The 14,253-nt window shown below is 43.2% G+C and overlaps 1 protein-coding gene across 1 annotated transcript in view; it reads right to left on the bottom strand.

The window, feature by feature from the left end:
- The window catches only part of LOC139457481 (uncharacterized), a 40,963-nt gene that overhangs the window by 10,992 nt on the left and 15,718 nt on the right, over window positions 1–14,253 (bottom strand). The window contains exons 4-7 of the mRNA XM_071238865.1: window positions 13,374–13,700; window positions 11,391–11,681; window positions 3,956–4,258; window positions 2,431–2,757 (exon numbers count right to left, since the gene is read on the bottom strand). Of these exons, the coding sequence (XP_071094966.1) occupies window positions 2,431–2,757; window positions 3,956–4,258; window positions 11,391–11,681; window positions 13,374–13,700 (1,248 nt within the window). The remainder of the gene's footprint in view (window positions 1–2,430; window positions 2,758–3,955; window positions 4,259–11,390; window positions 11,682–13,373; window positions 13,701–14,253) is intronic.

Raw genomic sequence — 14,253 nt, forward strand, 5'->3', positions numbered from 1 at the left:
GCTGTAAAATGCGACTATGCTTGTCGGAAGAGGCGTCTAACGGGATCGGGTGGTCAAGCTCTCTGACTCGACTGATGCATGTCATCGTGTCCAAATTGCGTGGATTGATGCTCATGGTCTCAATCACTGGATTGTCTGGTCCAGACTCGATTATGTACAAACCGACGTCAAGTAGCTGGAATATTGCCGAGTACGGCGTTAAACAACAACCAATCATAGAAATACTGTTTCGCAGGCATTTTAAGCATGTGCTTTTCTCAGTTGCATGAGTGATTATGAGTTCTCCAAAAGGCGCACTCACGTGCATCACGTGCTGTTTCATGCATGAGGGGAAATTTCAGCAGCAACGCAACGGTATTGTAAATGTACACCCCAACGAAAGCAACATTGAAATCATCAGTTCCCTTATTTATTGACGATAGTATATATAGCTGCGTTCAGCTGTACTCTCGTGGGCGGTTACAGGAATAGCTGCCGCTGTATTAGATAACATGACGTCAATAGAACGTGGCCCATCGACAGTGAAATCGTTTTGGAACTTAATATATCTATATACGAGCTCGTACATGCCTATGCTGAACCTTTGACACATATTCATAGAATATTAGTGTAGACTACTTTGTCATTGCACATGTGGTTAATTACAGCACGTCTTATTACAATTATGGGTGTTTCATGGTACAGTACAGTGGAATTGATGGTGCAATACAATTGGTTTCACGGTACAATGAGGCTGTTTCAGCATACATTTAGCATATAGACCAGATATTTTTTTCTTTAAAACTATAAGCGAAAAAACTATTTTCTCCAAAAAACACATTTCTACAATGTAGCTTTTTGGCAGACAATTTAGTTTTGTCCAACAATATGAAGCATTACTATTTTATTCAAGAACTTTCGAGAGTATTCTATTTTGTACGATAAAATCCCCAGTGCCCTCTCCCGCCAGAAGATCAAATGGTCGGCTTCTACGTAGTAGAATCTCTGCACAGAGGTAATTCAAAATAATGTATTATTTCAACAGATTCAGTAAATGCGCGCTCATGTCTGGTGATGACTCGAGTGTTTAAACCTGATCTCCCTTTAATATCCCATCCCGAACTACCTTCACAACCTCATCCCGAACTACCTTCACAACCTCATCCCGAACTACCTTTACAACCTCATCCCGAACTACCTTCACAACCTCATCCCGAACTATCTTTACAACCCCATCCCGAACTACCTTTACAACCTCATCCCGAACTATCTTTACAACCTCATCCCGAACTACCTTTACAACCTCATCCCGAACTATCTTCACAACCTCATCCCGAACTACCTTTACAACCTCATCCCGAACTATCTTCACAACCTCATCCCGAACTACCTTCACAACCTCATCCCGAACTACCTTCACAACCTCATCCCGAACTACCTTCACAACCTCATCCCGAACTACCTTCACAACCTCATCCCGAACTACCTTTAGAACCTCATCCCGAACTACCTTCACAACCTCATCCCGAACTACCTTCACAACCTCATCCCGAACTCCTTGTTCAATTTTGCAACCCATCCAGCTGCACAACCTTTTCCCACCTAAATCATCCTCAACCCCCGACACAACCTATTCTCAACCCCTATAGACTACCCATCCCAAACCCCCGTCACATCCTATCCTCAACCCCTATAGACTGCCCATCCCAAACCCCCGTCACATCCTATCCCCAACCCCCGACACAACCCATCCCAAACCCCCGTCACATCCTATCTCAACCCCCGACACAACCCATCCCAAACCCCCGTCACATCCTACCCCCAACCCCCGACACAACCCATCCCAACCCCCGACACAACCCATCCCAAACCCCCGTCACATCCTATCCCCAACCCCCGACACAACCCATCCCAACCCCTGACACAACCCATCCCAAACCCCCGACACATCCTCATCCCTAACCCCCGACACAACCCATCCCAAACCCCCGACACATCCTATCCCCAACCCCCGACACAACCCATCCCAAACCCCCGTCACAACCTATCCCTTATCCCCGACACAACCCATCCCAAACCCCCGCCACATCCTATCCCGAACCCCGACACAACCCATCCCAACCCCCGACACAACCCATCCCAAACCCCCGTCACAACCTATCCCAAACCCCCGACACAACCCATCCCAAACCCCCGTAACATCCTGTCCCCAACCCCCGACACAACCCATCGCAAACCCCCGACACAACCCATCCCAAACCCCAGTCACAACCTATCCCTAACCCCCGACACAACCCATCCCAAACCCCGACACAACCCATACCAAACCCCCGACACAACCCATCCCAAACCCCCGACACAACCCATCCCAAATCCCCGTCACAACCCATCATCAACCCCCGTCACAGTCAAAATCGAACTCCCTTCACCAAAATCATCGCTTCTACTTACTGATATAGATTTCCTCCGATTTAATACATCCGAGCTCATTGCAGACCTCTAAGGCATAAACTCCGAACGTCCTCTTGTTAATTTCCTCAATGATCAGTTGAATATCAAACACTTCCTTCTCAACGCTCTTCGTGTAAATCAAAAGCGTGTCGATAGACCTGTTAATTGCTTGTCTGTAGCCGGTGTAGGGAAGCAGTAATCTGGCCTCTTTGTAAAGCCACGTCACGCGTAACGTCGGCGACGGCGAAATTACACGTTGGGTCAAGGTCACTGATGCTGCTATCCTTTGTTTGGACAACGCGTTGGTTTGCAAAAATACCGGAGCTCCTGAAACGATTTTTTAATATAAATAAGCAAATATGTTATTCCGTTTTGTAAAGAACCCACTCGACCACACTCACGCCGTTTTAAAGCAGACTGAATGTAGAAAAGAATAAAAAGACAAAACCAAAAGATAATATTTTTCAATACAAATAACACGACTAACAAACGCAATTATTTTCCGAACAGAGCGTCCGCTCATGTAAAAAAACATTTACATGTTGTTAGCCTGCTTGACAGTCTGCATTAAGAACAAGGACTAGTCGGCTCGGAGTGTATTGTATACTGCAACAATCTTGAGGGGGGTATTCATGTTAAACTGCAGCATGGTATCTCAGAGGCATAAGTCCGCACGCACGCACGCACGCACGCACGCACGCTCTCACTCACGCACACAAACGTGTTTGCACGTCGGGATACAAGTGCAATAATCTTGGACGCGACGTTGACACCCCATTTCGCGTCATCTTCAGCCGTAACTCGCTTTGCCAAAGGTAGCGCCATAGATTTATGGTAATCAAGATTCATGGCTTCAGTCCAGTGCTCGTGGATCGGTGTGGTCTAACACCTGTGTCCCTATTCTCCCCTTGACACGCCGTGACAACAACTCAAGTCTCAAGTATGAAAGCCTAATGGTGCCACTTTGGTAGCATTATTTTTCTTTTTTTTAATCAAAATTTCTCTTTCTACAATCATTTTCTCGAAATCTCTCGTTCTTTCTCGTTACTTCGATTTGTTTCTCGTTACTTGGATTATTTTCTCGTTATTTCAAGTATTTTCTCGAAATTTCGAGTTTTTGAAATAAACTTGAATTTACGAGAAAATAACCGAAGTAGCGAGAAATAACTCGTAATTTCGAGAAAATGATTGAAATAAAAAGTAAATAAATTGAGTTTTTGAAATAAATTTCTCGTTATTTCAATGAGGGTTTTTTTCACGTAATTTCGATTATTTTCTCATTGTTTCAACAATAAAAAAATAATCGAAATTACGTGAAAAAAACCCTCATTGAAATAACGAGTCAACAATGAGAAAATAATCGAAATTACGTGAAAAAAAACCTCATTGAAATAACGAGTCAACAATGAGAAAATAATCGAAATTACGTGGAAATTTAGATTTTAAAAAATATATATATGCTACCAAAGTGGCACCATTAGGTTTTCGAAGTTTAACCGAACTCACTAATTTAATTGATACCTACCCCTTGGCTCAAACGTAATATCGCTAGGTATTGGATCCCTGCCAAGCTTGTGAAGGGCGTTGTTAGTCACACTACAGACATACACGCCCTCGTCCTTGAAGGAAGGTCGGGGGATACGTAACCTTGACTCCATCCGTCGCTGTTCACCTTCAAGTTCTCGCACCAGCTCCCCATTGTACATGTGTTTCCAGTCGCTGAACGTCACGTGACCTGGATTGGCCCTAACTCTGCATATCAAAACGGGTTCAGCGGTTCCGCCACCGTCTGCCAGAAATTCCAGCGACACCGAGGGAATTGGAGGATCTGTAAACCAAAGGTGACGTGGCTAGATATTTTGATTCTATTTCTAGGTGATTTATTTCATTTCGGTACGGAAATAGTTCGACTAATTCAATTTAGATATTAGTTCCACCTCACTATACGTTAGGGGGCGGTCGGGTAGCCTAGTGGTTAAAGCGTTCGATCGTCACGACGAAGACCCTGGTTCGATTCCCGACATGGGTACAATATGTGAAGCCCATTCTGCTGTCCCCCGCCGTGATATTGCTGGAATATTGCTAAAAACGGCGTAAAACCATACTCACTCTGGACCAAACAATCCAGTGAATCCCGGACGGGACTAAACCCAAAAAAGTACGAGAATCTGTACTTTACTAAGAAAGTGTTATCCCAAATATAACATTTGTTACATGTGTAATCTAGCAAAAAAAAACTCCATAGCATTGTTATTTCAGCGTAGACGCCGTGATATAACTGGAATACTGTTCAAATCAACGTTAAACCAACTGAAACACTCACTCACTACTAGACTAACATCTGGTCTCTGAAATGAACATATCGTACAGAAAAAAACAGTTGTTCAGTTATCTTAATAAAAATATAATAAGAGGGAGCCCAGTGACTCTCTTTATTTTTTTAGATACTGCAGTAATCTAGACTTGCCAAACATTATAGACTTGCATGGGCTGTATTTGATATACATTTGTATCAGGGTCTGTAAGACAGACTAACTGACTGCCAGTGATACGCCGTGTCTTCCCAGGAGACCGACCACTTAATCCCCAGATTTAAGTAATCTGTTTGACAGTGGATTAGTGCATTGGGATTATCTGACACACTAGAAGGATAGACAGACAGATTGTTTATTACATTCTCACATTTGTTTACATAGTAAGTGAGTGAGTGAGTGAGTATGGTTTTACGCCGCGTTTAGCAATATGCAGCAATATCACGGCGGGGGACACCAGAAATGGGCTTCACACATTGTACCCATGTCGGGAATCAAACCCAGGTCTTCGGCGTGACGAGGGAACACTTTAGCCACTAGGCTACTTCACCGCCCATGATTGGCGTAGACTATAGCACCAGGGGTTGCCTCCGATGGCGGGAGGGATCAATGCATTGTGTTCTGACCATCCTGACCCACGGACTGTAGACACTGCACCAGTTAGCCAACCAAGAAGGAAGAAGGAAACTCAAGAAGCCAGCTCTTAGGTTTGGATGCAATAATGTTCGCGCCATGGCGACCGGCTTGTCAGCGGACCTCTTTTGAAATGTGTGATGTACGCAAGAGTGCTATTATCACCAACAAACTCCGAAAACTGCAAGTGGACATCGCCATACTGTATTTGTTTTGTTTTTTTGTTTGTCTGTTGTTTATCGCCGCACTCAGCAATATTCCAGCTATATGACGGCGGTCTGTACATAATCGAGTCTGGACAAGACAATCCAGTGATTGACATCATGAACATCGATCCACGCAATTGAGATCGATGACATGTATCAACCAAGTCAGCGAGCCTGACCACCCGATCCCGTTAGTCGCCTCTTACGACAAGCATAGTCGCCTTTTACGGCAAGAATGGGTTGCTGAAGACCTATTCTACCCCGGAATCTTCACGGGTCCGCCATGCTGTAAAACATAACCAAACCAGAAAGTACCGCGTTTGCGTTGCTGACCAATGACTTAATGTTCAGAATGATAGAGCACGCATGGACTTTGGCTGATTGCGTCTCACCGTACCCCGAAGGCGATGGTCGTTGTTCACAATATCAATCACTGGATTTTCTGGTTCAGATTCGATTATTTACAGGCCGTATATTGAGTGAGTGAGAGGAGTGAGTGAGTTGGGTTTAACGCCGCTTTAACATTATTCCAGTCATATCACGGTGTGTCAGCTTAATGTAGGAGGAAAGCCCGGAGTGATGCAGGTATCAGACGTTTACCACTCCGGTGAAACCCACGAGCACGGGTGTGGTGCTGACAAACCTAGAAACATAATCAGGGCGAACCGGGATTCGAACCCACAATCATAGGTATCTGGCGTGCCGACGGGACGCAACTCTGCACAGCGAATCGCGGCGCCTTAGACGACTGGGCCCCCCGTGCCCCCACAGGCCGTGTATGGCTGATATATTGCTGAGTGCGTAGTTAAACTACAACACTACATACAGACAGCTGTAGGTAGTCTACATTTGACATTGCTTAAAACCCTAGGCTATTATGCATCCTCTGTTAAGCAAACAATGGGAAATGAACGTGCAGCGTAAATTGACGTCCATCAAAAACTGATTGATTGAAATCGACGTTTTCTAAACGGTATATCAGTGCGGCTGCCTGACAGCAGTGCGATTAATGACACAACTGTACGCATTGAAATCAGTGTTCTATTCTTGTCACTTGTTCAATTACTTTGAAATCTGAATGTGGTCCAATTCACGTAATTATTTCTTCAGTCAGAGGCCTTTGTGAACGAGTGTCAGAGGTGGGTTTGACGCCACATTGAGCAATTGTTCAGTACACTCTAGGCGTATAACGTTATGGCGGTGGGAATCGATTCTGAGGATCTACTCACGAGGACCATGGCGCGATAATAGGTGAACTGAAGACGACCTTACCATTCGTACCCCCTGCGTAAAGTCATGGTGCTATAATGAGGCCAATGAATAAAAGAACGGTGATATGTCTTTGACGCCAGAACCGATAGTCATCTGACTGGTTTGTTCTTATTAATACGTTACCAAGATCGGAAGTGAGTGATTAGGGTTTTACGCCGCTTTTAGCAATATTCCAGCAATATCACGGCGGGGTACACCAGAATTGGGCTTCACACATTGTACCCGTGTCTGGATCGGCGTGACGAGCGAACGCTTTAATCACCAGGCTACACCCCCCCCCCCCCCCCCCCCCCCCCCCCACACACACACACACACACACCACACCACACCACACCACACCCCCAACCCCCAGACCTGGCAACGTTAACAAATATGACATACAAAAGATTCACACGACTTATGTTCACAAGCTACACTGCACAATAATTGTTCAACTTTATGGGGGCGGTCGGGTAGCCTAGTGGTTAAAGCGTTCGCTCGTCACGCCGAAGACCCGGGTTCGATTCCCGACATGGGTACAATGTGTGAAGCCCATTTCTGGTGTCCCCGCCATGATATTGCTCGAATATTGTTAAAAGTGGCGTAAAACTATATACTCTCGCTCACTCACGCACTGTTGGTCACCAAGTACCACATAACAAGAAATCAACAGCTATTTTCTATTTTGCAAGTTAGCAAATTGTGATGACTCATAGCGATCTGATTGTTTGTTTACAACGTTATAAATGGCCCTCTCTCGTCAGTTCAGGTCGATCTCTCGTATCAATATTAGTTTTTTTCTTAAATAGCCAGCTATAATTAATACTTTCGAAATAAGATTTTGTGATGAAATGTGATAGTTTGATTAAATCTTGAGTTGGAGTGCGTGTCGCGGCTATTTTCGAACGTATCATATGTGTGAATCGTGACAGTAGTTTTGAGACGATGGTCATTTTTAACTTCTTTTTTTTAAACCAACAATCAAGCTGCATAAGTGCAATAGTTCAGAAACAATATTTTATTTATTGAACATCTATTTCTGTTTAATGAATGCTACTTTTTTTACTTTCAAGGAAAGCCAGTGAGTATATTGGCACACATGACGGAGAGACGATGCGTAGATGAGACGAAAGCCTTCAAAATGATGTTTGTTTGTTTGTTTGTTGTTTAACCCCGAACTCAGTAATATGTCTGTTAGTCAGCGGTCTGTACATAATCGAACCTGGGCCAGAGAATCCGGTGATTGACATCATGAGCATCGATCCATGCAATTGAGTGAGTGAGTGAGTATGGTTTAACGCCGCTTTTAGCAATATTCCAGCAGTATCACGGCGGGGACACCAGAAATGGGCTTCGCACATTGCACCCATGTCGGAAATCGAACCCGGGTCTTCGGCGTGACGAGCAAACGCTTTAACCAATAGGCTACCTCACCGCCCCCATGCAATGTGGATACGATGACATGCACCAACTACGTCAGCGAGCCTGACCACACGATCCCGTTAGTCGCCTCTTACGACAAGCAAAGGTTGCTGAAGACCTATTCTACCCCGGATCTTCACGGGGGACAAGCATGGGTTGCTGAAGACCTATTCTACCCCGGATCATTTGTCTCTGTCGGATAAATGATAATACAGGTAAAATGAAAGACGATAACGCATCGATGATCGATGCGATAGAGATCGAACAATGGCATATGTCTCTCAGGTACTGGGGCACTGTGTTAACCTAGTTTGCTATTGAAAAGAACACCACACACGAATTGGTTGAGTGAGTGAGTGAGTTGTGTTTAACGCAGCTTTTATCAGTATTCCAGTCGTATCACGATGTGTCAGCTTAATTAGGGAGGAAAGATCTCAGACGTTTACCGCTTTGGGGAAACCAACTGACAAACCTAGAAACATAATCGGGGTGAACCTGGAATGGAACTCACAATCATAGGTTCCTAGTGTGTCCTAGGGACGCAACTCTGCACAGCGAACCAAATTATTGTCCAAAGTTGTTAAGACAGTTGCTGTCTTTGAAAACAAAACACATATGTCAGGAAATAAACGTTCAACGTTATGGATAACAACTCCAGGTTTATGGCATATATTATATAGAATATAGCGATATGCCGTAAACCAGAAATTGTTATCCATATAGTTGTACGTTTATTTCCTGACATACTTTCACTTGTCACATTTCACTTTCACTTGTCACATTTTACTTTCACTTGTCACATTTCACTTTAAAATGTCACATTTTACTTTTACTTCCCACATTTCACTATACATGTCACATTTCACTTGTCACTCTTTACTTTCACGTGTCACATTTCACTTTTACATGTCACATTTTACTTTTACATGTCACATTTCATTTGTCACATTTACTTTCACGTGTCACATTTTACTTTTACATGTCACATTTTACTTCAAAGTGTCACATTATACTTTCACTTGTCACATTTTACTTTTACATGTCACATTTCACTTTCACTTGTCACATTTTACTTTCACGTGTCACCTTATACTTTCATTTGTCACATTTCACTTTTACATCTGACACTTGTTATACTTTCACTTGTCACATTTTACTTTTACATGTCACATTTTACTTTCACGTGTCACATTTTACTTTTACATGTCACATTTTACTTTCACATGTCACATTTTACTTTACATGTCACATTTTACTTATACATGTCACATTTTACTTGTCACTTTTTAATTTTACATGTCACATTTCACTTGTCACATTTTACTTTCACGTGTCACATTTCACTTTTACATGTCATATTTTACTCTCATGTGTCACATTATACTTTCACTTGTCACATTTTACTTTTACGTGTTACATTTTACTTTCACGTGTCACATTTCACATTTACATGTCACATTTTACTTTCAAGTGCCACATAGTACTTTCAATTGTCACATTTTACTTTTACATCTGACATTTCAGTTTTACATGTCACATTTCACTTTGACATCTCATATCTCACTTGTCCCGTTTTACTTTCACTTGTCACATTTTACTTTCACGTGTCACATTTTACTTTCACTTGTCACATTTTACTTTCACGTGTCACATTTTACTTTCACGTGTCACATTTCACTTTTACATGTCACATTTTACTTTCAAGTGCCACATAGTACTTTCACTTGTCACATTTTACTTTTACATCTGACATTTCAGTTTTACATGTCACATTTCACTTTGACATATCATATCTCACTTGTCCCGTTTTACTTTCACTTGTCACATTTTACTTTCACGTGTCACATTTTACTTTCACATGTCACATTTTACTTTCACTTGTCACATTTTACGTTTACATGTCACATTTTACTTTTACATGTCACATTTTACTTGTCACCTTTACTTTTACATGTCACATTTCACTTTGTCACATTTTACTTTCACGTGTCACATTTCACTTTTACATGTCACATTTTACTTTCACTTGTCACATTTTACTTTCACGTGTCACATTTTACTTTCACGTGTCACATTTCACTTTTGCATCTCACATTTTACTTTCACGTGCCACATTATACTTTCACTTGTCACATTTTACTTTTACATGTCACATTTTACTTTCACTTGTCACATTTTACATTCAAGTGTCACATTATACTTTAACATGTCACATTTTACTTTTACATCTGACATTTCACTTTTACATGTCACATTTCACTTTGACATGTTACATCTCACTTGTCACATTTTACTTTTACACGTCACTTTCACTTTCACTTGTCACATTTTACTTTCACTTGTCACATTTTACTTTTACATGTCACATTTCACTTTTACATATCACATTTTACTTTTACGTGTCACATTTCACTTTTACATTTTACATGTGAAATTTCACTTTTACATTTTACATTAAGATGAAGAACCGAATACAATTTGGTTATTTCATCATCCACAATGACCGTCAATCTCAACGATGCACTTACAGCATGTCATCAGTTGGGTCAACTGTTTATTGACATGTCAGGTTGATTACGCGACTTTAATTGGTTAAATTAGATTAGGGTCATCTCATGGAGGTATGACTGCCATTCTGTTGATGACGGGATCTATGGAATCCTTTCCAAGTTTTCATCCGTTAAAGAGGATTTTCAGCAGATTTAAATAATTATTTCCAATATACTTCCAATGAAACTGACATTGATAAGGAATAGTGTTGCTTGTATAAGGTTCATCGACATATGAGAGAGTGAGTGGGTAAGTTGGGTTTGACGCCGCTTTTAATAGTATCACAGTTATATCACGGTGTGTCAACTTAATGTTGGAGGAAAGCCCGAAGTGATGCAGGTCTCAGACGTTTACCACTTCGGTGAAACCCACGAGCACGGGTATGGTGCTGACAAACCTAGAAACATAATCGGGGCGAAGCGGGATTCGAACCCACAATCATAGGTTTCTGGCGTACCCAAGGGACGCAACTCTGCACAGCGAATCGCGGCGCCTTAGACGACTGGGCCACCCGTGCCGCCATCGACTTATGAAGTCAACATGCAAATTGTAAAAGTTTGTACGGGATCCAGAGATGAGTACTTACATTCTACTTCCAACTGGACCTGTCCAAATCTGGCTTTCACTGTGTTTGTGTTGGTCACTAAGCATCGGACGGTCCGGCCGTCATAGGTCCAGTCAGGCCTCAGCCTCAGCGACTGTCTGCATCTATATTGCGTGGAGTCGAACTCGGAATGCGAGATTGTTGCTGTCAAGTTCCCGTAGTGCCATTGAAAGTCGAACAAATGGTCGCAGTGACACATGCAAGTGATGGTCATCTCGGCGTGGTCAGTCGTGGAGCCTCGGTTACCACTGAGGTCAACGTCAGTCGGCCAGACTGCAATGAAGACAGTTAATATGCATTAGAGGAATGAATGAGTGAGTGTGAGTGAGTGAGTGAGTTTGATTTTACGCCGCTTTTAGCAATGTTCCAGCAATATCACGGCGGACTTCACACATTGTACCCATGTCGGGAATCGAACCTGGGTCTTCGGCGTGACGAGCGAACGCTTTAACCACTAGGCTACCCGACCGCCCTAATGAGTGAGTGAGGGAGGGAAGGTGGGAGTGGGTTATTGTGTGGACGGGAGAGTGAGTGAGGGTATGCGTGAGTAACTGAGGGTGGATGTAGGTTAGTGGGGGGATGGGTGAAAGAGTGAGTGAGTGAGTGAGTGAGTGAGTGAGTGAGTAAGTGAGTGAGTGAGTGAGTGAGTGAGTGAGTGAGTGAGTGAGTGAGTCAGAATGTTTGAGTGAGAACTACATATTCCATAAATAAAATATTGTACACGTCACCAGGTCTAACGTTGTAGTTACATAATGGCCAAAGCTTTCAGAAACCTAATGGCGCCTTGAAATGAAGTTTAACGTTGCGTTCAAGATTATTGCACCTATATAGCGCGTGTGTATATTTGTGAGTGTATGTGTGCGTGCGTGCGTGCGTGCGTGCGTGCGTGCGTGCGTGTGCGTGCGTGGCTGCTTGTACTGGTCCAGCCTGATTTCGGTTTCATAGTGCTAGCTCACTGAGACACCAAACGCCGCAGTTTAACATGAACACCCCACTCAAACACAGTGTACTGACCAGTTTAGTTTTCTGAGTCAGTTCACCTTGGAGTGAAGTGGCGTGTGAATAACCATTTAGCATGTCGTGACCACCACTGTTATTAAAGCATACTTGGGAAGATTAAGATAACTTTTTCAGAACGGCAGAACGGAATCAGGTGGTCAGACTCGATGACTTGGTTGATGCATGTCATCGTATCCCAATTGCTCATGATGTCAATCACTGGATTGTTTGGTCCAGACGATAATTTACAGGCCGCCCATATAGCTGGAATATTGCTGAGCGAGGCGATAAACAACAAAGAAACAAACAAAGTTACATATACTCCGCATACAGAATGAGAATGTTGACGATGTGATTAACAGTCGAAGAGCACGATGTTAATGCCTATGTCTCACTGATTGGAAAATGGATAACGACTTTGAAAACAATGGAAAGTGTAAGATTGAAACGCAATGGTTTAGCCCATAGGTACAATACATGACATGTAGCAGCCAAAGTGGGTATACAATGTTTCATTCAGAGTGAGTGAGTGAGTTGGGTTTATTGCCGCTTTGAACAGTATTCCAGTTATATCGCGGCGTGTCAGCTTAATGTGGGAGGAAAGCCCGAAGTGATGCAGGTCTCAGACGTTTACCACTTCGGTGAAACCCACGAGCACGGTAATGGTGCTGAAAAACCTAGAAACATAATCGGGACGAAGCGGGATTCGAACCCACAATCATAGGTTTCTGGCGTGCCCAAGGGACGCAACTCTGCACAGCGAATCGCGGCGCCTAAGACAACTGGGCCACCCGTGCCCCCGTTTCATTCAGATGTAATTGAACTGCACTCTTTGAAGTTGAAAATGCGACGTTTTATATCTTATTATCTGCGTGACCCCTTAATAGTGACGCTGGGTATAAAACTCATATAAATGATAGCAAAGGATGGCGGGAAGTTTAAAGACACAACAGTGTTATAACAAACCGGAAGGGAGGGTGATCTTAACTTCCACTTCCGGACTTCGTAACTTCCGGTACGGATCTTGGCATCGCCATTTTGTTCTATTGAGTGCGGGTAGAGCTGTGAATGCAATTGACACCGTTTTTTTGTCACAGGTGTAATTAAAACCCCTGGGTGGGTCCTGTTGGCTTGTGAATTTGCAACCCCCGATATACTGGACGGTTGCATCCCCGAAGTCGTGGTCATCCGAGGTCCAGCGGACCAGTGGGGAGATGTAGGGCAGTAGACATGTCAGGTTTAAATGGCTGCCAAAACTGGCGACCTTCTGTGACGCCACAAGTACAGGAACTTCTGAAAATGTAACGATTGTATGATCAATAAACTGTTAGTAAACTGTTGTTCTGTTTGGTGTTTAACGCCGTGGTCAATATTCAAGCTATATAACATGGCGGACTAACAGCAAACGAGCCCTCACCTAACTTTGGGATACTATGACATAGAACCATAGCACCGGGCCAAGGACTTTGTTTGTTTGTTTGTTTGTTTGTTTGTTTGTTTGTTTGTTTGTTGTTTAACGCCGCACTCCGCAATATTCCAGCCATTTTGACGGCGCGCGGTCTGTAAGTAATCGAGTCTTGACCAGACAATCCAGTGATTGACACCATAAGCGTCGATCCACGCAATTGGGATACAATGACATGTGTCAACCAAGTCAGCGAGCCTGAACCCCCGATCCTTTTAGTCGCCTCTTACGACACGCATACTCGCCCCTTACGACAAGCATGGGTTGCTGAAGACCAATTCTACCCCGGATGTTCACTGGTCCTCTATTTTGACTCGACGGCGTTTTAAAAAACAACACTAAAGGCGTGTGCAACTTTAGAGTAGCAATCATGTTACAATA

This window comes from Haliotis cracherodii, unplaced genomic scaffold (assembly GCF_022045235.1).
Source record: "Haliotis cracherodii isolate W230 unplaced genomic scaffold, xgHalCrac1.p SCAF_12, whole genome shotgun sequence".
Taxonomy (NCBI): Eukaryota; Metazoa; Mollusca; class Gastropoda; order Lepetellida; family Haliotidae; genus Haliotis; species Haliotis cracherodii.